Source organism: Ochotona princeps, chromosome 13 (assembly GCF_030435755.1).
Source record: "Ochotona princeps isolate mOchPri1 chromosome 13, mOchPri1.hap1, whole genome shotgun sequence".
Taxonomy (NCBI): Eukaryota; Metazoa; Chordata; class Mammalia; order Lagomorpha; family Ochotonidae; genus Ochotona; species Ochotona princeps.
Window position 1 is genome coordinate 55,217,578 of NC_080844.1, and position 23,644 is coordinate 55,241,221.

At 37.5% G+C, this 23,644-nt stretch overlaps 1 protein-coding gene across 4 annotated transcripts in view; it reads left to right on the forward strand.

Moving 5' to 3' along the window:
• The window catches only part of VTI1A (vesicle transport through interaction with t-SNAREs 1A), a 360,713-nt gene that overhangs the window by 70,176 nt on the left and 266,893 nt on the right, over positions 1-23,644 (forward strand). For 2 of the 4 annotated variants that reach the window (XM_058672073.1, XM_012925468.2), the window contains exons 4-6: positions 2,827-2,904; positions 9,193-9,213; positions 13,814-13,898. In XM_058672073.1, coding sequence (XP_058528056.1) covers positions 2,827-2,904; positions 9,193-9,213; positions 13,814-13,898 — 184 coding nt within the window. The remainder of the gene's footprint in view (positions 1-2,826; positions 2,905-9,192; positions 9,214-13,813; positions 13,899-23,644) is intronic. The other 2 variants (XM_058672074.1, XM_004579841.2) reach the window with 1 other exon arrangement.

Consider the following 23,644-nt stretch of genomic DNA (forward strand, 5'->3'; position numbering starts at 1 on the left):
TTTTGTTTTATTTTTGTAAATGAAACTCAAGAGTAAAGATCTCGGTTTTCAGCATTGTCTCATTTTCATGAAGGACTAGCTGATATTTGAAATGAGTTGTATTTTTGTCCTTTAAGAGAAGCCAAAGAACTCTTGGTTAAACTCAGCATATCATTTGCTTAATTATATTCCAAAAGCCATCCAGATGACCAGTGTCTACCCTCCCAATGGGAAGAAATGACATTTATAGAGACCACCCTTCCAGCATGGCCGAATTCTTAGTTCTCCTCTGTTGCTGAGCATGTACACTCAAAAGCAGTGGATTCGAAGGAAAGCAAGATTAGATAGTTAGTGATGCACATTTGTAATTTTCTTCTTTTGAAGTGTAGTAAATCAAAATAAGAATATAATGTAATTGAATAATCTATGCAAATTTGTTGATATTTTGGTGAAAAGAGTGCAAAACAAAAGCCATCTCCATATGACGTTCTTGCGTACTGTGGAGTGTCTTAGTCCCCCAGAGTGATGAGATGAATAATTAAAAAGGCAGCTCTGATACCACAGCCTGTTTAAAGGTTCTCATTTCCTTTCATGCTGTAAAATACTTTTGCTTAGCCAGTTTGGAACTGCTGTAGTGGGGATCTCCAAATGTGCAGAGGAAATATTTGAGTTGACTTAAATAGCGTATCAAGGTCATGAAGTGGACTTCCCTCTTAATTTAGCGTTTTTCAGTGCAGTTGTTTATGAGCTCGATTGAACTAACTAATGAACAGTATCTTCAGTGGATGCAGTTAGAGAAGCAGGCGTATTCTGTGCTGTTTGGGGTGGCAGGAAGTCTGCAGTGTTCACAAATGAATGAATTGCATCACTCTGGAGTTACCAGGAGATCTGAAATAGATGCCTTTACTGATCTCAGGCTAATGACTTAACTTCCCTAATTTGTCCTCTCTGCACATTGTTAGTTTTATTTATTTATTCTTTCATTTACCTACAGATTCATCACAGTTACCGACATATAAGCCATACATTTGCACCAGCCACATGGTGCTGGGGAGGAATGTTCAAGGCAGGAAAAGGATGCCACTGTCTCCTTAATGAGGAAATGTTTTGCAATTCTTGTGCCTTTTTTCGTAGCCTGCAGAATAATATATTGGTAGGGTTTGGGGGTTGGGGGAGGCAGAATTTTATGTGGTAGAATGAGCACTGGGCTGTGACTCAGGACCCTAAAGTTCTGGTCTCAGTTTTGCCAAAGCACCAGAGTAATTTTTAGAATTCCATGCAATTTATTTTTTTCCTCCTAAAAACTGAAGAGGTGTTTAGAAGTATTTGTTTTATGTATACTCCCTTCCGTCATTTTCATCTGGGTTCTGCTAGAGTCATAAGCCATATTAACTGCATTGACGTGCAATGAGCCAAATTTTCTGTTTTGTGTGAATTTTCTCTCATCTTTGGAAGAACTAAGAAATAGCCCCTGAAATAGTTTTCTGTGTTCTACAGCTTAGATAAGGATTTACAATTGATAGAACCTTCAACTTGAAGATGTTTTAGACGTCTCGTGCTTGTTCTTGTCAAAGGTTCTTTTGAATTCTCACATGATATTATGTTAAAAGTGTTATAATCTCTGTGTGCCCAAGCAGTGCTAATCATTCACTCATTTGGAAATGAAGTTTAAAATCTCACTGTTAACTACTGCTCAGGGATAATGGAATCATTTTAAACTGCGGTACTTTTTTTTTTCAGGTCACAATTGAATAGGCAAGAAATTTTAAGTCCAAAACATCCAGTGAGAAAGATTACCGCTTCCTGCCTGCCTGTTTTAGTTGTTTATTTTTAAATTATTTTTTATCATTTGCTTGGTTTACAAGCTTCTGCAGCAAAATAGTTTATAAAACTGAATCTGGTCTGAAATAGTGATGCTACAGTGGGCTCTGAGGATTACCCACTGGTTTCATAGTTAATTCCCAGAGCATTTTTAGCTAAATGTGTGTACACATAGGTAATTCATGAAGTGCTTACCAACATGTCCCCCTGACTTCAGATGACGATACATTTCCTGTTAAACCAAATGTCGGCATATGGAATGCTGACTGTTAACCTACCTGTCTTTATTTGCAGGGATTGGGGAAATTGGCTCATATATAGCCTACTTGTCTTATTTACTGGGATTGGGAAATGTGCTTTATCAGACACCATCTTTCTCTCTCTCTCTCTCTCTCACACACACACACACACACACACACACACAACTTTTCCATAGGCCCCTGTTTATAGACAGCTTGGAGTTGTTGAAATTTGTGTTCAGACATGGGTAGACTTTTAAGTCCCCTCTCTTCTGGTTAGTATCATTGTAGCAATGGAAGAAATATGGATGTGCTGTCTAGGCATTCCATGGAATGGGAAAATACGATTATTATCATAGAGTTAGAGATTTTAAAGGACAGTATTATTTAGTACTCTTCCTGTCGCAATATTAAAGACATGCTCTGATTTTAATTATGATATGGTGAGTTTTCTGATACACAGCAGTGTAGCTCTATTACTTTGAATTTACTGGTTATCTGAGTGACGATGTAGGGAATAATAAACAATCTGAATCCTTTTATGAGTATTCACAGTGTACTTACACAATGAAGAGTTTTTTGTTGACATTTCAAAAAAACTTCTGATGTACGTTTAATTTCTCAAGTTCGGGAACTTTGTGCAACTTTGGTGTGCAGTTTTTAGCCAATAGGTTTCCATTAGGGGGCTCCCGAGGTTTGAGATGATCTGCCGTGATGCGAATCATGCTCCAAAGCCTCTACTTTCTAATGTTCATCTCGCTCTCTCCCTTTTTGTTTTGTTTTATAGAAAAGGTCACGGATCGCCTACAGTGACGAAGTACGGAATGAGCTCCTAGGGGATGACGGGAATTCCTCGGAGAACCAGGTAGAATGCTAATCAGGAAGGCCCGGTGGGTGGCTGGAGGGTGAAGGAGGTCACTGGCGCACTAGGCTCTCAAGCTGCTCCTTAACAGCATTAGCAGCAACTCATGTGGAAGCGATACTGTTTAATGCAAAGCTGGAGTCTTAATCAACTTCAAAATGTTTCTTGGAGATCTTACATTTAACCCTTTACCTTGTGATCACTGTCTGCTATCTTTTAAAAAAATCTTTTTTTCTCTTTTCTTTATTATTTAGTACTTAAGGAATAGCTTGAAACACACTGTTTGCAGACAAAGCCAAGGTCTTCACCTCAAACACATGTAAAAGGAGTAAAAAAAGTACATAATGCAGCTTTGATAATAATGCAGTATAATTAAATCAACACTTGCAGCAAAACAAATGAAAGTAAGCCTTCAAAATTCAACAGGGCAGCTCAGTCCCCTATTGTGTGGCTTCTTAAAAATACATTCACCAAAATGCAAATTGCGTGTACCAGTACAGGACTCAAATACCCATATAGAGACCCTGCTGCTGTCACATCAGAGTAATAACAATGATAATAGCAATAATAATAATAGGGTAGGTCTTTTTTTGCACTTTAAAATCTGCATAAGCAATAAGTAAGATATGACTTATTCTTAAAAGGGCATTACAACTTGGCTGTCAGTTCTCATTGGGTCACACAATATTGTCATGAGCCTAACTCATGTCCTGCTTCTTTCTTTGAATTAATACTGCAGACTTCATTAGTTCATATCAATAATATAGAAGACTTTTTAAAAATGTTTTAAGAACCTCTGAGAAGAGGTGACTTAAAAAAGTGTCTCAGACAACCTTAAGGACTGATTTACGACGGGGAGCTTCAGAAGCAACACCTGAATGTATTTATAACTGTTAGTTTGACAAGTATTACACAGGATTGTTCTATGCCTAAGTGAAAGTGAATTTAAATCACTCACTCAGTAAACCCAAATTTTAACAAGACAGTAAAATATGTTGCATACCTTATCAATTTGCCTAACTGTATTTAGCATTTCAAATAGATGGTGTGCCTGGTATATGACATCATAGTGTTTTTTACTGTAATGTTTATCGTAAACATGGATGTTGCTTGTGCGGTTAAGCCCACCCCAATCCATCCACCCCAAAGAGGAGACAGACACTGCACTGATTGTATTTGTTTTGGGAAAGATGGGATGGACCCTCTCTGCTATTTCGATGTTACCAGCTTGAGATCAGACGTGTAAACACGTTGAGATATGACTTGGGATTTCAGCTTTCTTGATTGAAATGTGAGAGTAGCTGACAGAAAATAACACATGAAACATAAAAGGTTGGTGTGATAAAGGGTTTTTACTCATAATAGATTATTTAAATAAAGTGAGGATAAGAGGAAAATATTTTCTTCCTTTTTCAAAGTGAGATTTCAATTGCTCATACTGCTTGAATGACTTGCTTCATGATTTTACTTCCTATCTAATGTAAAAATCATTCTTTTTTTTTTTTTTTTTTCTTGCAAAACAGTGAATGTGTGGTTCCCATGTCAATTCCTTAAAAACACTCTAGATCTTTTTGTCGCTTGGAACTACTGCCTAATAAAGAGGAAACAGAAAGGCAGGGTGTTGCTATATAGCTCAGACTCCTTGATTGTAATAGAGGAGTTCTGTGACAGGAATCCTTTTTTTTTTCTAAATGACTGTTCACTTCTCTTAATGGACATATTATGTGCCAAGAACATCTCCCCTACATCTATGTAAGTATGATTTTTTTTGTGCCTAAAGAAGAATATTCCACAAATAATAGATTGAGTTCATATTTTCTGAATTTCTCAAATTATGTTCCTGTCACTTTAAAGTGATTATACACAGTTTTCCTCTGGACTTATATTAAATCAAACTTAGGAATTCTGAAAGTTCTTGGATAATCTGAAGTTTAGTTGTAAGGAGCTGTCACTTCAAAAAACAAATTATAGTCATGAGAATATGTTACTATTAGATTGTTACTTCCATAAACTTTTCTGTCTAAATGAAGAAGGGTTTAAAGTCCAGAAACGGCACATTCCTTTTTCGATGTTTTGTTACCAAATAGAGCAAAAATTTCCATGTTGTGATAAAGTCATTTAATTTTGTTCTGAGGCTCTTTGCCATAATATAGGAATTATATTTACTGAAATTAAGATGTATCCTTAACCAGATATGGTGCCTGAGAATGACTGTTCTGTATCAGTATTCATTCAGACTATGGACTCAAAACAGAAGCCCTTTAAAGAACAGATTTGAAGTTGGTTCATCATATCTATTTCTGTAGCTTAGTAGTTGAAAAGATAATTTGTGGTGGAATTACCATACTTCATGTAAGAATGTTTTCTACCTACCAATAAAATTATTTTCAGGTTAGTTGTTAAACTAACTTGGATTGGTAAACTAATTATATATATATCATTGCTAAACTAATAGAGATATACCAATTATAATTGGTAAACTAATTATCGGAACTCTAATGTTATTTTTGAAAAACTTTAAATATACAGGTAGAAGTTGTAGATTAACAAAATGAGTCAAAATCAGGAATAATTAATATTGAGATGTATTTCACTTTAAAATCTGAAGAGATAAGAGGAGGAAAATAGTGAAAGAGTAGATAGTAGTGATTGCGGATAGGTGAAAGAAAATGCTGACTAGTTATTTTCAGAGCAACACATACTTCCTTCCTGTAGTGCCTGCTTCGTGACGATTAGATAAGTAAAAATACAATGGCTATTACTTCTCATTCTAAAAATGTATAATGCTTAAGTTTTTTTTTTAGTTTTTCTTCCTTAAACCCATTAATATATATATAATTTCACCTATCAATTAACTGTAAGGTATATTAATTTGCTCTTTGTTAGACATACCTTTCTTTACTATTAAAACTGTCAAAACTTAAGAATTCCAGATGTTTTCCAAATGTGTCCTTAATACTGTCAGATAAGCCACACGTCACTTAATTATAAATTAGTGGTTTTGTGTAAGATCATTTCTGATTCCTACCATTTTGTTCAGTTATAATTCATGCTTGATTTACCAAATAGGGATCAAATTTACTTTGCCCATTTGAATATTGCTAAATTGTCAGCTTCCCAAGCACTTTTGTCTTAAATGTTACTATTCTTTTCTTTTAAATGACCATACTTGCGACTCCATGTGGTAGCATTTTATTTTCTTCAGAGAGCTGAGTTCTTGAAGTTGTGGAATGGAGAATTTAATAGTTCTTAACTTGGTTTTGTTTCATGAGAACTCTGCCCCAAAAGTGTGTGTGTGGTGGGGGGATCTTAATGAATAAAATCACAAGACCTTTAATAGTGGAGTATGATAATGGGTCAATAAGATGTTCTGAGCTCCAGCTCTGAACCCTGATAGTCTTGCAGTTATAATACGCAAAATTATGTTGATCAGTAAATTTAAGTAAATCCTAAATGGAAGGCTCAAGAAACATAAAAAGAGTAGGATACTTCCTAACGTGCACAAATTTTTGTAGTAAAGCAATATTTAGTAGATAATGATTGCTTAATTTTTTAATACGAGGTTCTCTTAAGTTCCCATTTGGGCTTGCTGTGCATAAAGTGTGTCAAACTTCAGCTACAGACCAGGGGGTGAAGTCGGTCAATTTAATTCCCCAAGATCTAAGGAAGGTCGGTATCATTTCATATAGCCCTGGCAGAGCAGATCATTACCAGGCACAAATCTGTTCGTTACGTGCTGAGGGTTTATAGCAAAATAAATAGACTGTCATCATAAGTTCAGAAAATTGTGTGTTCGACCCACGATAATGTGTAAAGGGCGTTTAATAGAGTTCAGCATTTATTCGTTATCTGTATGCGGACAGAGACGGCAGTAGCGTTATCAGCTTAAAAAAAAATTCGGTAGTTCTGGGGTCACGTGACACCACACACACACACACACAGGCGCACGCATGAACCCTCACATGCTCTGCAGTGCAGTTTTGATTTTAGTCACAGCAGAAGGCTTAACCACAAGAGATTCCACTGGTTCAAACCAGCGTAAACCAGATTTTTTCAGCCCACAAAGGAACAGATTACCTCTTGTATCAAATTCTGCATTTGTGGGGGGGAGGAGAAATCTTTGTTTCAAAAAAGATGTTGATTATCATAACTCAACATGGTGGCTTTGCAGGCTTTCATGTCGCTTATGATGGAGCTTATAACTCGATAAAATACAAAATCACCAATTTCTGTCTAGTCTAAGCATTGTTAATTTTCAAAAATGCACCATCTTTTGTTTACTTGAATGAATAACTGCCTGACCTCCCCCCAAAAAAAAGATGAAGATGAAAAACCCTCCCATTACCTAGCTTAGCTACAAATCCGGTGTGGAGCTTGAAGGCAGCCATGCAGCACAAACAAGATAGAACGTTTTTTGTTTGGAACCTATTGAAAAAACAAATGGGTAGCATTTTTAAACACTCATTGATTATGGCAGGGTGGCATGCCCCAAATGGTCTCCATTGCCGAGGAGTAGTTTTAAACTTTGGCCCTTTAAGTATCATAGTCAACTGAGGACTGGTGCCCCCAGAAAGAAAAGATAGCTGTGCAGTCCGTTCCCAGATTGTCTCCGAGAATTCGTGTTTGCCTTTTTCTCCCATGATGTTCAGGTAGTAAAGAGAAAGATTCTAGTATGTGATAGACCAGGTATTTTAATATAAAGTTTGGCTTCTGGGGAAGGATTAAAATTTTCACATCAAGTGTTGAGATGTTTTACTTGTACATGCTAGATGGTTGCTGAGTGAAAGAGTGTATGAATGAAAGATAATGTCAACTTCTTGTCTATAGTACCCTGTAAGAAATTATGCAGTAAATTCTGTTCTATTTTTTGTAGAGAATTCATTCAAAAATTTTGAAATCTCATTACACCTAAAAATCTTTCTGTAACACAAATGAAGTGGCAGGATAAGTTGGAATGTGAACTGCCTTCCTTGAGTTTGAGGCAAAGGCAGCATTAAGCACTGAGCATCCGGGCGGTAGTAAACACAATGCTTAGAGAGACTTAAGCGTGCACCATTCGTGACATTTTTCAGAGAGCAGTAGTGTAATTCATTGCTCTGCATATGTCAAGTGTGATAAACAGCTGTTAAGAGATATTTGGATGTTTGAAAATTATCATTTGTAGACTTGAATTGCTGAAGATGCAAATTGCAAACCTAGAATGTGACTGGTAGTCTGTTAAAGCGACGGTTTCGGTTTCTGTCCCTGCAGGGGCTGAGGTGGGCATCTCAGCTACACAATATATGTGGTTTAGAATTGTGTCAAGTGTGCGCATACACGCACATACACAGGCACAGTATGTGTGCTCCCGTGGTTTTCTCTAACTTCTAAAGAGTTAAACAACTTGTCATCGTTAAGGAAAATTGAAAAAAATCTGTGGGGGAGAATTGAAATGTTAACATAAGAGAATTTATTAACAAAAGCGTTTTTAATTTAGTGTCATTAAAAATAAACTGCAGTATAAATGAAGTAAGGGAGTTAAGTGCTTTGAGATGACCCAGTTTACAAGATGAAGAAAATTGAAAAATGAAGAGACAATTCAAAAAGGAAAAAATAAAAGCAGGCTAAAAGATGAAGCGACCTCTGAAAAAAAGCTGAAATTTATTTGGATGTTTCCATTAGTTCTAAGGATAGTGAAATTTTTCCTATCAACTGTATACCAAATGAGTGTTAAGCAATCTGTCATACTTTATTCTCAGCTAAAATAGTATGACCTCCAGTTACAATCCTGTTACTAGGGTGGGCACATTAACTGGGGTAATAGTTTGTTGTTTTAAATAGTGAAACCAAAGCAGGACCTGTTAATCATTTTCATTTGTAGGTAAAATCTGTTATCAGTTGTCAAGATTCCATACAGAGAAACATCCTGAAAACTTGTATATACAAAACCTCTTTAGCAGTACATTCTTAGAAGAGAGGAGCAGTAAACTTGTTTTCTCTCTTTATAATATAGACTTCTATGAAGTCATTCCCCTTTATTTCATGATGGTGTCTTAGATGTACTTTAAAAGAGAATTTCACACTATTCTCTTTGTTTAATGTGACAGTGTGAGAAAGTGATCTTTATTCGTTCAAAAAACTCTGCATGTAGTCTATGTTTAGGTTCTTTTAATGTGTTTGTCTGTGATTTTTAAATGCTAAACATGTAAACAGATAAATTGTCAATGTTAATTCTGTATCCTGTCACACAACTGATCTTTCTTTCCTGCCATTTCTTTCCTTTTTATCTTTTTTTGTGCATTCATGTTGCAGTTGATAAAATTACGTGAAGAGGTGAGTACTTCCTAGTTTTCCCCCCTTTTTAAGATTCTGCTTTTCCTTTTAAAACTGAGTTTCTTACTCTGAAGTGGATCTTTATGTTCATTTTTCAAGGAAAATCTACACATAACCAAAGTATTAATTTTATTGCTTAGAAATCTCCACTGTTGCTGGGATTTTTAGAAATAATCATATTCTTATTTTAAAAGCTACACAGAAGAGGAATAAAAAGACAATGTCTTAAAAGCATATCCAAGAGTGGTTTTACTATGAGATCTAATGAAGTTTTACTTGTGTTAATTTCCCAAAAAAGTTAATAGGATTTATTTTTTTTCCAGATATTCTATTTTTTTTTTTTTTTTTTTTTTTGCTGAAAACTGTTTTTAAATAAATTCCTTTTCCTCACCCAAAACTCAGATTGAACCTCAGACACCATCCTTTCGGGAAAGCACACATATGTTTTCAATACCCTGCCAATCTGTAGACACAGGTACCGGAGCATAGCCAAAGCTCTTTTGTTGCTAAACATTTTTTTTCCCATTGTGGGAAGCAGCACTGTAGTGGGTTGCCATTTTTCTGAGTTTGCTACTCTGTATCATGATGTACTCTATAGATATTTTATGTAGCCTAGTGGACATTTGCTCAGTGTTTATAATTTTATCCCTGGAGCAGTGAGGGATGTGGGGTGATCCTTTTTGTTTTTGCTTCATTAGGCCAAGCATATCCAATATAGTTTGATATTCATTTTTCAGAGGTAGACTAGTTACCATATTTTTTTGGCTTAAGTTTTGTTATTTTTCTATTAGAATGTAATAATATAACATCCTATGTTATTATTTGCAGATTGCTTAGTTCTCATAATAATCAGAACACTGTTAGTTCTTTTCAAGCTTACATTGGCCTCATTGATTGAGGATTTCCCAGAAGTTTTTTTTTTTAATCAATATTTTATTCATCTTTAGTTGATGTGAATGTTGATTTAAGGACCTACACATGGTAGTTTTCAACAACTCTTCTGATTTAGGATTCACTAATCATGTTCTTTCTTAGTAGAAAGTGATTAAGACGTGTAAGATATGGGGAAAACATACAAAAACCCTCATCCCCCCAATCTTTTGTGTGTATCTTGCCTTCATGAAAGCAGCTATGTAAACTAAACGAATATCATCAACTGCAGTTTTGATATCTTAAATGACTTGTGATGTTGAGTTGATAAAACATTATGATCATGCAGGATGGAATATCTGCCTATGTGTGTGTGCATGTACTCATGTTTAGGTGAAGAATTTGAATTTTCAGTGTCAATGAAACCTACAAAAGACTTGAAAGCATTACTAAGAAGAAACTATGTAGAGCTCTTGGCCCTGAATTTAAGCAGTAAAGATAGCTAAAGATTTGTGTTGCATTATAATAAGCATTTTTGACATATTTATCTTTGTTAGGTTGAATTTTGCAGAATGAGAAATCTTAATTCTAAAAGCTTAAACATCACATTCTCTTTAAAATACGCTTTATTATGATTGATGGCGTAACTGTTTTGTTGTATCTATGGCTGCAGTTCCATCAGTTCTTAAATTCATGTTTCGCACTGTAACCTGTAATCGAATTGTAATTGGAAGAAGTAGATCATTCAACAAATTCAATGAAATGTATAAATAGTCTTTGATATAGACATAGCATTGATATTTGTAGGCCTGATTTGGATGATGACACTGCATTGATAACATGGTTTGCTCAGAAGTGACTGTTTCTCAGTTGGGTTTTATATATATAGTAATCATGCAGTGAACATTACCCTGAATTTCTTACTGGCACTTCCACTAGGAAGGCAAGCACCCATCTGTTCCAATGTTTTGTTGTGTTTTTCCATGTTCCCTCTGCTCAGTTCTGGAAATAGGGTGTGCTTGTAGTGCACAGGGAGCTGATCTGGTGTTGGCTGTGCTGAGCTGTTTGAATCCTGCATCTCCAGCTCTCCACATTGCACAGCTCCTCACACAAGTTGAGCTCTGTCTGAAGCTCCTGCACAGCTTCAGAAAAGGGCTTACCTGCTTTGAAAAGGGCTGAGAAGAGGGTGAGAGAATGAGTTTGGGATGGAGTGTGGGGGCAAGTTGAAAGCATCAGCTGCTACTGTGGTGTATTTCCTTTCATTTACAGAGACGGGGCAATGCACAACTAAGGGCACAATGTAAATAGCTCAGCTGTTACAGGCAATGCACAACTAAGGGCACAATGTAAATAGCTCAGCTGTTACAAGAACCTGATTTTGGTTTGACTTAAGTGAGGAGATTCCAAAATACAAAGTGAAATGCTACTGGAAAGCTGCTGATGAGCTGATAGTCCGCTTATGTGCAGATTTGCTGTGATAAATGGAGCCGTCCTCATGAAGTTACCTTTGTGATTTAGGAATATACAGTTTTTAAAGTTCGTTTAGAGATTTTGTTTTCCATTTTAGTCGTATAATCCCCCATATCATATAAGTGCTTTATTGTTTATATTCCATTCTATCATCTAAGTATAATGTTCATTTCTGGTATTTTTAAACTTATGATTGCTAATTGTTTGCCCTTAATTTGGGATTTCATCTAATAGAAAAATCAACCAAAAAATGTTTGTTGTCTTATTCTGCATTAAAAATTCAGATTTTTTTCCCCTAGCCGTTGCAGGTCTGGTATCATTTTTGTGAATCACCAGTTTAAGACTAAGTCTTTTGTTAAAGAAGAGAACAACATCCAGAGAAGGGAAGGGCAATCTTTTCTCACAGAACTGGATTGTAAGGAGGATTATGAGTAGGAAAGCTATTTTTGACACGCCTTATTAATAAAGTTTTTAATTTGATTTTCATATTGTTGTCAGTGCCAGGCACCTAGACTTCCTCTGGCTCTTCTTTTTCTCAATTACAGGTTTCAGTGATTTTGCTTTTTCACCACCGAAGCTTTCCTTCCCTCCTTCCGCTGTGTTATTTATTTGATTTTTCTCTTCCAGAGGGAGGGGACAGTTTTCCCCTTAATTCTCCACTGTACATTAGACAACTCTATTAATTATTATGGACTGTTGTTACAGCTCCCTGACCTTCACATCAGGTCCCATCTCTCTGTTCTAAATGCATTGTTTTAATGATTCTCTCCCCCCTCTCAGCCCTTCCCCCCAAAAAATTTTCAAGGAAAGCTTTGATGTGGCTTTAGCTGCCTCCAACGTCTGGCCGCATCTCAGATGTGTCACCTATGCCGGGAGGGAATAAGGAAATCACGTTTTGAATGGTAATGATAACATACTAATCACTTCCTTTCTTTGAAGATGGAAGCGAGATATTCTGTCAGCTTCCCCGGCTGCTAGAGCTTGGAGGCACTGGTCTAGGTGTATTAGCTTAAGTGTGCATGTCAATACAGCTTGCATCTCCAAGATCCATGGGGGCTCATTAGAGCAAGGTAGAGCGTTTCGCTCGACAGCCACTCACATAATGTGTGTGGCACCTCCTTTTTTATTATTATTAGAAAGCATCTCTGTGACTTTAAATGACATCTGTCAACAACACAAAGTTACCGGAGTTATGGTTTCTTTTTTGTTTTTGCTTTTGACCAGACACCCAAAATGATTTGATCAGGGAGGGCATTAATTTGTGACAAATACTTGTATACATGTACATACACATAAATATCCAGATGGACATATTCGTGCATTTCTAGGTGTCTAGGCTTATATATTTTCTTATTCATTCCTAGCCGTGATTAGCTTGTAAATCTGCTTGGGTAACCTGAGGAGGTCTAATCTGCCCATATCTATCTATCCATTTATCTACATATATTTCTACATATTTTTAATATCTCAATGTGGAAGAAAAATGTCTGGAAGCTAAGAATTTGGGGACTAATCCTCTAATTTCTCCATGTAAGATAATATAAAAGGGGAATATGAATTTTTCTAGTTTTAGTTCATAGTCTGAAGCACCATGTGTTAAAAGTTCACCTTCAACCTGATGGCATCTATATTTGGGAATAGATCTGTAGTTTTGAACATCTGTGTAAATGGAGAAAACATGTGTCCCTCATTTCTTGTTGGATGCTCTGACTTGTCTTAAAACTGCAAGTGCTGTTTAGTATTCTGTGTTAGTAGTGAATGTTGCTCTCTGTGGCATTTTACTGCACATCCAAAATTGAGGAGCATTCTCTTAAAACTCAAGTTTCTGTTTTAAAATTACTCTCTGTAGCAATCAAAGAAACAAATGGATTTTGAAATGATTACATTTTATTTAAAAATGCACAAATGGAGATCACAGATCTATGCAAGTATCTCATCTTGGCTGAAACAAATGATGCAGTTGGCTGTGGGTTTCACACACTTGCAGTGTTTTGGAGTAAGATTTATCATGGCCACGTACATCAGGGATCTTCTTTTAAAACAGAATGTAGATGGTCTGTATATGGCTGATTGGGAATCCATTATAGAGATTGGTGTAATTGAAATGAGTTGCTAAAAATTAACTATAATGGGATATGATACCCCCACCCACAAATGTTAGGGCATTGGAAGGCATTATTTCTAAAAAAAGGCAAAAAAAAAAAAAAGAACATTGTAGACGGCTGTCTGATTTTTTCTCCCTCCCTTTTTCTTTTTTCAGAGGGCACATCTGCTCGATAACACAGAGAGGCTGGAAAGGTCATCTCGGAGACTAGAGGCTGGATACCAAATAGCAGTGGAAACCGGTACGAATTCTGAGAGTGAGCAAATTGTCTTGCTTATGCACAGCAGTCTTCACAACACATGACATTTCAGGGAGACTTCAAAGGAGTAGCAGAGACAGCAGCCCGAGATGTGGTTTACATATTGGGGAGACAATTGGGAGCTTATTTGCGCTTATCTTTTTTCAAGTTAAAAGGCATGACATCTACTGAAAACAGTTCCTGAGGTTTAAAAGTATACATCTGAAAAGAGATGGAATACTTTGTCTAAATTCTACATTTGTCTTAATATGCAGTTACATGTTGTCAGTTTACCCACCCGCAATGATTGCCAGCACACGGTGCTGTCTCCAGGTGTTTGTGCCTTTACATTTTGATTCACATATGTAAAAATTAACATTTTAATCCATCTAAATGATGTGAACTTGAGACAAAGAAATAGTGATACCCAGTTTACTTGGCTTATTTTTCCCCAGTGTTGGAAATGCTTCCTAATGACTGTATTTTTTTTAAGATTATAAATAGACATGTAATCAGGTATGGGAAATCAGCTGTGGAAATAATACATTCATAATTTATTAGCATTAATTAATACTACTCAAACTTCTAGTTTTAATTAACACTAGTTATTGATTTCAGAAAATGTAGTTCCAATTTTATTTCCAAGACTAGTTTACTTTAAAATAGACAAGACTTTCAGTTATAAATGTTTCATGCAATGACTATATTTTTACATAGTAAGTAAATATCCATTAATACCTAGTTAGTCATCAGTTTTTATGATTTAACTATGCTGTTTGTTTTGCTTTGCAAACTGCAGGTTGTCTATAATTTATTTTGAATATTTTTGGTGGCTCTTAGTATGCAAACCACAAAATTACATTACCAACAATGGTTGGTCCACTGGTTTTTCTTTTTAATTTTGCCTTATAAATATGTTTATTTTGAAAGAGCAGGTATAATGAAAGTGATCCCAAACAATATCTTTAATGAATGGCTACTGTTTCTCTGGGTTCATGGCTAGTCCATATTCCCTGGTTTATGAGATGAGTTCTGGGGAACTGAATAGGCAGTGTATACACAATATTAGATTTCTATTAAGGGTAAGAAAGCTGAAGACCCACGAACTTTCCTACACTGTTCAGCAGTACAGGCAGCCTGTTTTTCTGAGGTTATGGATAGACTGGTTTCTCACCCTGATTGGTATAAAGATACCTTGTGTGTGTCCTTCTGTCTGGGTCCTTTCTGGGAAGCCTGAGAGGAGTGCTGAGCCTGAAGTGAAAGGAGCAGTCCCCAGTTCTAGCTCGTGTTGGTGTGATGCTGAACAAGTCACAAACTCCCCCGAACCTCCATCTCTTCTCTCAACAAGTCAGAAATAGTGTTGTCTGTGTCAAGTAATTTTGGTGTATGTCAAAAGGTTTTACTGTCTATGAAGCATATATGCAAATATAATAATATGAATACATGGTCACTTGATGTTATACACTCATTAGACTCTATTTCACAGAAATGATTTGTTGATGTGAGTAAATATTAAAGGAATAGAAGTAATGTGTTACTTTACAAACCCTTGGGAGACATAGCACTGGCTCTTCTCTGGACCTTTCCATCATTATAGGGACTTCCCCTGACCAAACATCCACCGGTAAAGCTCTTCACATGTGGGACTAGCTTGGGTTCAGGAGTTCTTCTTGCCATGACAGTGTGACAGGGCTTGAGTTGACTGCTGGGGCACCTCCTGGGATGTCCTGTTCTCTTTCACTATACCATTCATGGAATTCCTTCCCAAAGTGAAAGAAAGTTATCACAAAAGGTTAACGATAACTAAAGACCATGTATTAATCAGGATTGTATGGTAGGATGAGATTTGTGGCACTTTTTTGCGGGGACGGCATGGGGGAGACAGAGGAAAGTGTTGCTAAATATATCATCCATCTAAAGCTATCAACATAATCAACCTAGAAGATGTAGATTTAAGAGTGACACAGGAACTAACCTCAGTCCACTTGGAGTTTTTAGCAGAACACAACAGTAGATTAACCATAAAGATTTATAAAATTAGAAGTTTATGTGTTATATAAGGCATGGAAACTTCTGGAAAACTACCAAGCCAAATATGAAAGAAGATTAAGGATGGGCCTGTGCCGGAAGTGGTGCAGCTCCTGTCTGGACAGGAGTCATAATGCGAATGCATCTCAATGGGTGTGTTTGAAAATGGAGTGAAGAATGAGATGGCAGAGAGCAAGTGTTCTTCATGCCGTGCTTCTTATTGAACTGGTGTGGAAACAGTATGTGGTGGGGGGGTAAGATGTTGCTTATGTATTGCCTGTTCACCTCCCGGTCCTCAGCTTGGTCTTAGCTATTTTATCCATGGCTGTCTGTGTTGACTGTGTTATAAACTTAAAACACTTACTGTTGCGTTACCAGTAGCAATAGAAGAGCAGTGCCTTATTAAAGCAATACCTTTTAACAATTGCGGCTTTTTTCTTTCCTTGAGAACACATGGAAGAGCTAGTATGATTTTTGAAGCAGCACAGAAGAGGGAAATAGTTTTCAAGTACCCTAGTCTGGGAACTAGTAATATACTGTAACAGTTTTCACCAGTCTAACAGAACAAACTGAGAAAAGATGCAGAATGTATTGAATTTGGTATAAAGTATACCTTATTACTTTAATGAATTACACTGTGGGGGCCAGTGTTGTGACTCTGTGACGTAAGCTGCTGCCTGCTCTGCCTGCTTCTCATGATCAGAGCCCTTGTTCACATTCCAGCTGCTCTGCTTCAGATCCAGCTTCCTGCTGGTGTGTCTGATCATTAGCTGTGAGAAACAGAGCATGATCCAAGAGCCTGGGTCCCTGCCACCCATGTGAATGGCGAGGATGGAGTTCGAGGTTCCTGGCTTAGGCCTGGAACAATCTGAACTGTTGCACTCATTTGGGGAGTGAACCAGTAGGTGGAAGATCAATTCAGTCTGTCTCCATCTCTCTGCTCCCCTGCCCAATATCCCTATAAATAAACTTTATTTTTAGAAGGGGATTGCACTGACTGCACTTTTTCTAAGATATTTTTGCCTATTAGGGAATGAAAACAAAGAAGGTTTTATGCTGTAATAGAAATAGTAGATGTAAGTTATGTGTTTGACTTTTGCTTTACCTGGAAAAGTAATGAAAGTGGTAATCCAATTTTGAACCTTCTGAAAGTTAGTTTGCCCTGTTTTTGCTTGTTTATTTGTTTTTAATGCTCCTTATCTATAAAATCTGGCACCTGTTCCCTGATGTACTGACCTGGAGAAAGAAAGATTCATTCATTTGGTCCTGTCATGAATTAGCTGTGTTACCTTTGAGAGCTCACTCGACCTATCAGCATATGTTCTTCTATTTGCCACATGGAAACTTAGTACCAGATTCTAGCTATCCATTAAGATTAAAAGGTAAAATAAAACCATGTATTAGGAGGAATCTGTAAAAATGACTATTTTTACAAGTCACTATCAATGAAGTTAATGATTTAGTCTTCACAATGATTAGCAAATATGTCAAAAATTGATGAACTTTTCATTAACTTGATGGTCATAACTGGCAAATATTATGTAGAGAATGGTATGAAATGGGACAGGATGGTCTGAAATGAATATTAATTTGAACATAATTATCTTCTTAAATAAATTCATCCTTTAGAATGTAGTCATTCTGGGGCGGGCATTTGGTGCAATGATTAAGATGTCATTCGGGATGCTTATACATCAGAGTGTCTGCATGTCAGTCCTGACTACTCTTGTGGCTTCAGTTTCCTAGTCCACGCTGTGGGAGGCAGCAGGTGATGGCTCGGATACTGGAGTCCCTCCAAGGAAGACCTAGAGTGAATTCCACACTCCTGGCTTTGGCCTGAGTTAAAGAGCAAACCAGTGTACAGAAGAGTTATCTGTCTATCTAACAGCAGTTGAGGTGCCATTTTGGGTTCTGACATCCTGTACCATATAGTGCCTGGGTTTGAGTCCCATCTGCTCCTGACCCAGTTCCTGCTAATGTGCATCTTGGACAGCAGGAGTAACGGATCCAGGACTTGAGTCCCTCTGCCACCCATGTGAGAAACTACGATGCAGTTCTAGAATCCTACCGTCAGCCTGGCCCAAACCTGTCTTGTAGGCATTTGGAGAGTGAGCAAGCAGTGTAAAGAGGTTGCTCTCTTTTGCTCGCTCACACTCATCCCTTTCTCTCTTTCTCTGACTTTCAAATAAAATGAAAATGAATGAATAGAAATATACATAAAGTTATCTCACTCATTATTGGAACTTCCTTGGGATCAACCACAATAGAGCAGATCCTGCTGTGTTTGCCTGATCTATTGGTTTGACTGAGTCTCAGATTTCTCCTAAGTTTTCGTCTTACAGTCTTTGAAGAAAATCTGACCCCTTCTTCTTTCAGTTATTTCTAATGGGCAGGTATGACTTTCAACTGCAGAGAGACCTGTTTTGTTGGCTCTCAGAGACTTAATACTGAAAACTTTGGGTTTTCTGACCTCTATTCTGAAATTATAATACCTGTATTTCCTGAAGTAAATTCACCAAAATTACATCGAGAACAAAACTAATGGAAATTGAATGATTAATAAAATAAATAGGCTAAAAGACAGTTTCTACAAGGGTAGAAATGCAGGGCTCCATGTCTGCTTTCATTGAGTGCAAAGGTAGTTGAAGATCCCCCATGTGGGTGGGCCTGGTATACCTGGAGCCACAAATTTGCCCCTTTTCAGTAGCTTCATTTCTGGAATCAGCGTCTGTGCCTTTTGTTGACTTTGCTCCTTACATCCCTGGGCAACTAAACCTTATGAGTTAGCACCCCTTTTCTCTGTGGTCACCACCAACCACCTGGCCCTCGCTTTCCATTTCTCAATTGATCTCTGTACACTAGAGTGATAAGCTTCTGCCAGCCATCTGCCCTGAAGAAGAGGTACCACATCCTTCATCCAGGGTCCTGTAGGAGTAATGACTGACAGTGTACCCAAATACCTCACTGTCAATTGAACACTTAATAGGATCTACACACTGTTTCAGTACTGTATAAGCCTACTCTATTTACTCCTTCCCACAGCCCTAGATGAGTTCTTCTCTTCTCAAGCTACTGAAAGATTGTCATTTGCCCACACTTGCAAAGCTAAGAAATACTGTAGATGGTGTGATTTTCATATTCTTAGATAGGGGACCATGCTGAAATGTTAATGTATTTCACATATCTGGAGTTTTCAAAATGATCTACTTTGTAATCAAAATATGTCATGGTCTCATATCAATTTCTCTCCACCGTAATTTATTTTAAAATTGTTGAGTATTATTTACCTTATACTGAGGATAAAGTAGTGAATGAGACTGTGAAGGTGCCTTGTCACAGGATGCTGATATTGCAGGGAAGAAGTAGGCGGCCTTTGACAGGTATTTTTTGAAATTAATAAATAAATTATCAGGTCCATTTGAGATAGCAGTAAAATGTAGCAGAGTGTTAACAAGCAATTGATAGAAGTTGTCATAGGTTGCCTGGTCACAAAAGATCTGGAGGAAGGAGCTTGTAAGCTATGTTTCGAATACAAAAAAAAGATGTTGTGTATAAGCCTATACCAAGCAGATGGCGCCAGGCAGAGGTAAGAACAGTCATACAGGCTGCGAAATGACAGGTACTGGGAATGTCCAGGCAGCACACAAAGGCCAGCCTGGCTGGAGTGAAAGGACCAAGGGGCATAGTATACAATTATGTCCAAGTCAGATGGGAAACAGATAGTGTGAGGGCATGGTGTATGGGAAAGGAGTCTGGAATTTACTCTGAGGAGTCCAGTGTGATCATCGGATGACTCTCAGCAGGAAGGAGCTTGATCTGAGCTATGGAGAGCAGGGATTATGGTGATGGAGGGCAGAGGAGTGGAAGCAAGGAGACATATTAGGAAGTTTATGGTAGCAATTGCCAATTGAGGGATTGATGGTGAAGAAGTAGGAAAGCTCGTCAGCCAGCTTAAACAACATGAGAAACAGAGCTCGAAATTTGTCATTGATTCTTTTAATAGTTGCCATGAGTCCCCAAACTTAAGTGTTCAAGCCTAGTAGGGCTTTATACACAGACACTGGCCAGTTCTTCTGGCAAGCAATAAATCTTTTCAAAACCAAGTTTATGGTCCTTTGGTGTGCACAGTAAAGATGACACAAGTTTTTCAGAGTTCATGAGAAACACAAGGTATATAGAGGGATTTATTAATTGTTTCATGGAAGTATGATATTTTAAGTTTTTCTTCACTTCAGGTATATTTTGGGTATCAATGCAGATTGTCACTTTGGATAATTTTGTATTTGTATAAAGAGGATACAGGTTTGTTCCTTATTACCCAAAGTAAGATTCTAAACCGCAACTTTGGCATACTCTGGAAACTCATTAGAAATACAGGATGCCAGGCCAGGATCTGCATTTTCCCAAGATCAGCTGTGATCCAAGTGTAGTTAAAAGTTGAGTTAGATGAGTGAAAATTAGGCTGATATTTAGTCAGTGCTTATTTGAGCTAGATAAAAGCCATTGCAGTGAATCTCATAAATGTATATAAAATTTAAGGCAGGTAGTTAGGATGCAGTAGTACCTACCCTTACTCTGAAATATTGTATCTGTTCATCTGAGTAGTAGCGGCATTCTAAGTAGTGTGAGGCTAGGTGATGGTAGGCTTCTTCTTCTTAGTTAGGAGTGAGTAGGCATTCCTCAGCCACGGAAGAACTGCACTCCAAAAGGACTCATTATGCCACTTTATATTTGACACTTTTTATCCTTATTCTTAACACCATTTTTAAGGTCATATTTACCACCACAGAACATCTCATTTTATCAGGAAAATGCAAAAATGGCTTTATGTGTCATTAAATAATGCTAATGTTGTATATTTGCATGTTTCTTGACAAAGGGAAAGGTTTCCTCTCTACGTCTTATTTGTTCTGGAATGAATGATAAGGAATTCTTTCCATTTCTGTTTGGGAGTTTCCTGACAAGTACTGTTTCTCACTGTGGAGAGTTTATTTAAAACAAATAATAAAGTATGGATTTTACTTTATTTCAAAAGGTCAAAATTCATAATTACTTGATTCTAGGAGCATACATCCACTGGCATATTTTATACAGTATGTTCAGATTATTTTGCTCTTTTTTAAAATTTAGTTTTATTTTTTATTTTATGATACAATTCCATAGGCTGTAGGATTTCCCTTACCCCCTCCAAAAGTTTAGTCACTTTGGGAATTATTTATTGAGATAAAGATTTTGTCCATCTTAGAACCACTCGTTTTCTTTCTCACTTGAGCTTACTGCGCATGCGCTGACATCTTCTGCTCCTCCTGCGTTTCTTCCCCTGCTTGTATAATCCTCTCCTCTTCTTCCTCCTCTCTCCCCTCACTCTTCTCTTCGAAAAAACATTTTGTGTGTTTACTATGCTATGCAGAATGTAGTAGGTGGAGTTGAAAATATAAAACCTCAAATCTATTAGTTTGTAATCACAGAAAAGATTAATGGATTGAACAATGCAGAACACTATAAAGTAATGAATGAGACTGTTTTGAAATTGTCAACCAACTTGGAATCTTCTGTCTATTGATAGAAGAATAAATTTATATTCTCATTTATAAGTGAGAGTTGTATAAGATCATATGAACCCAGCCTAGTGCTGGGTCCTACCAGAATGCAAAGGTAGCAAGGCAAGTCAGCTGTCCGAGCTGTGGGTTATCTGAGTAGACCTTAGGCTTCCTGGTACTGATGCGAATTTAGTATCATTGATTGCTTTGTAGGGCAGATTGTTGTTCAGAAAGATACTACCATGTCCATGTTATTACAGGAAGAAAAAATTGCCACCTTATGTTTTACAGTGCAATAACCTAAGATTATTTAGTTGGACTGATAGATTCAACCATATACTTGTGGCAAAACTCTTTCAACAGGAATACTGAACTTTGGGGAGAGTATTGCAGTGTAGTGGATTAAGCCACCCTTTGTGTTTGTAGCATCCCTCCTCTGAGTGCCAGTTGGCATCTCATTTAGTTACCTCTCAATCTACACTTGTTCTAAAGCACTGGAGAATGCAACAGAGGACAGCCCACCAACAGGGTTCCCTCTCCCGTGTGAGAGAGCTGAGTGGGGTCCCTGGCTCCTGGCTTCAGCCTGGCCAGATCTGGCCTGTGGCCACTGGGGAGCAAATGCACACTCCCTCTCTCTGTCTGACCCCACTACCACCTCGCACTGTGTCATTCTGCTTTTCAGATAAACAAATATATGTATATATAGTTAAATCATTTTCTGATTTTTTTCTTGATTGAAAATTTTTTTTTTTTTTTAAAGATTTATTCATTTTATTACAGCCAGATATATACAGAGGAGAGACAGAGAGGAAGATCTTCCGTCCGATGTTTCACTCCCCAAGTGAGCCGCCACGGACCGATGCGCGCCGATCCGAAGCCGGGAACCTGGAACCTCTTCCGGGTCTCCCACGCGGGTGCAGTGTCCCAATGCATTGGGCCGTCCTCAACTGCTTTCCCAGGCCACAAGCAGGGAGCTGGATGGGAAGTGGAGCTGCCGGGATTAGAACCGGCGCCCATATGGGATCCCGGGGCTTTCAAGGCGAGGACTTTAGCCGCTAGGCCACGCCGCCGGGCCCTGATTGAAAATTTTTAAACATTATTTTTCCATAGGCACAGGGAATCCACCCTGCAAACTCATTTTTAAAGAAAAGAAATTTTAAACTTTTTGAGCAAGAAAGCCCCAGAAAAGGCTTTCATATTCATTATTTTAGGTGCCGAAATGTTTTCAGCATCTTAAGGACATTTCTGCTTGAACAGGTGTTTTTTAAGTGCTGAGAATTGCGTGACCATATGCTGCAAGGTTATTTTGTTGTATACCTATCAGTTACTTTACAGTTACAAGCATGTTGAAGTCTGGTATCTTGAAAAGCTTGATTCTGTTCTGAAAAGAATAGAATAGGCGATCATTTGGGGTGAAGCTCTTAAAGAGTGTTTTCAAATTGTGCTTAAATTTGTGAGGTTCTCTGAGATATTGGTGTGCTCCACAGTGGTGAAGAAAAGGATATCATTTAAGCCCTATTTGGAGAACTTTCTCTGTAGGTGGTCCAAGTGAATTCATGGGGTTCGTTTTTAATCCATTAAAAAGCATTGCACTCATTTTTAAAGGCGCCTTGCCCCATAATGCCAATTGCTTTTCCAGTTGGTCTGCAAGATACATGTGAAGCCATTCTTACTCCCTTGTATCTCTGAGTTGAGCAAAAGAATGACGACCAAAGCAGATGGCTAAAATGCCAATTTACTTTCAAATATTACAGTGAAGGACGGTTAAGCTTATGACCTTGTTGCACTGTACTTATATAACTTTCTGTGTTTTTTTTTAATCAGGTTTATTTTCCCTTTGAGTCTGAGATTCAGTGCCCAGAAGTTTTCTTTTCAGTAGTGTTTATGTATTTAACAGAATTTTCTGAGGTGGGTGCCACAGAATTGTCACAGCATGGGTTCTCATTGGACTAAGACTTTGTGTACGACTTACAGCAAGTGGAAAACTTGATGGACATAAGCTTTTTAAATGGCTTTTTTGTGTGCTCTATATTTGAAGCTTTCGTCTGTATTTCCTGTTGGGCTACAGTGTTTTCCAACATCGCCACAAGAGAACAAAGTTAACATTAAAAAACAATTTTTTACTGAAGAATATGTTTTTCCAAGTAAAGTCGTTATCAAAGAAACTGTCATGGTGGGTCA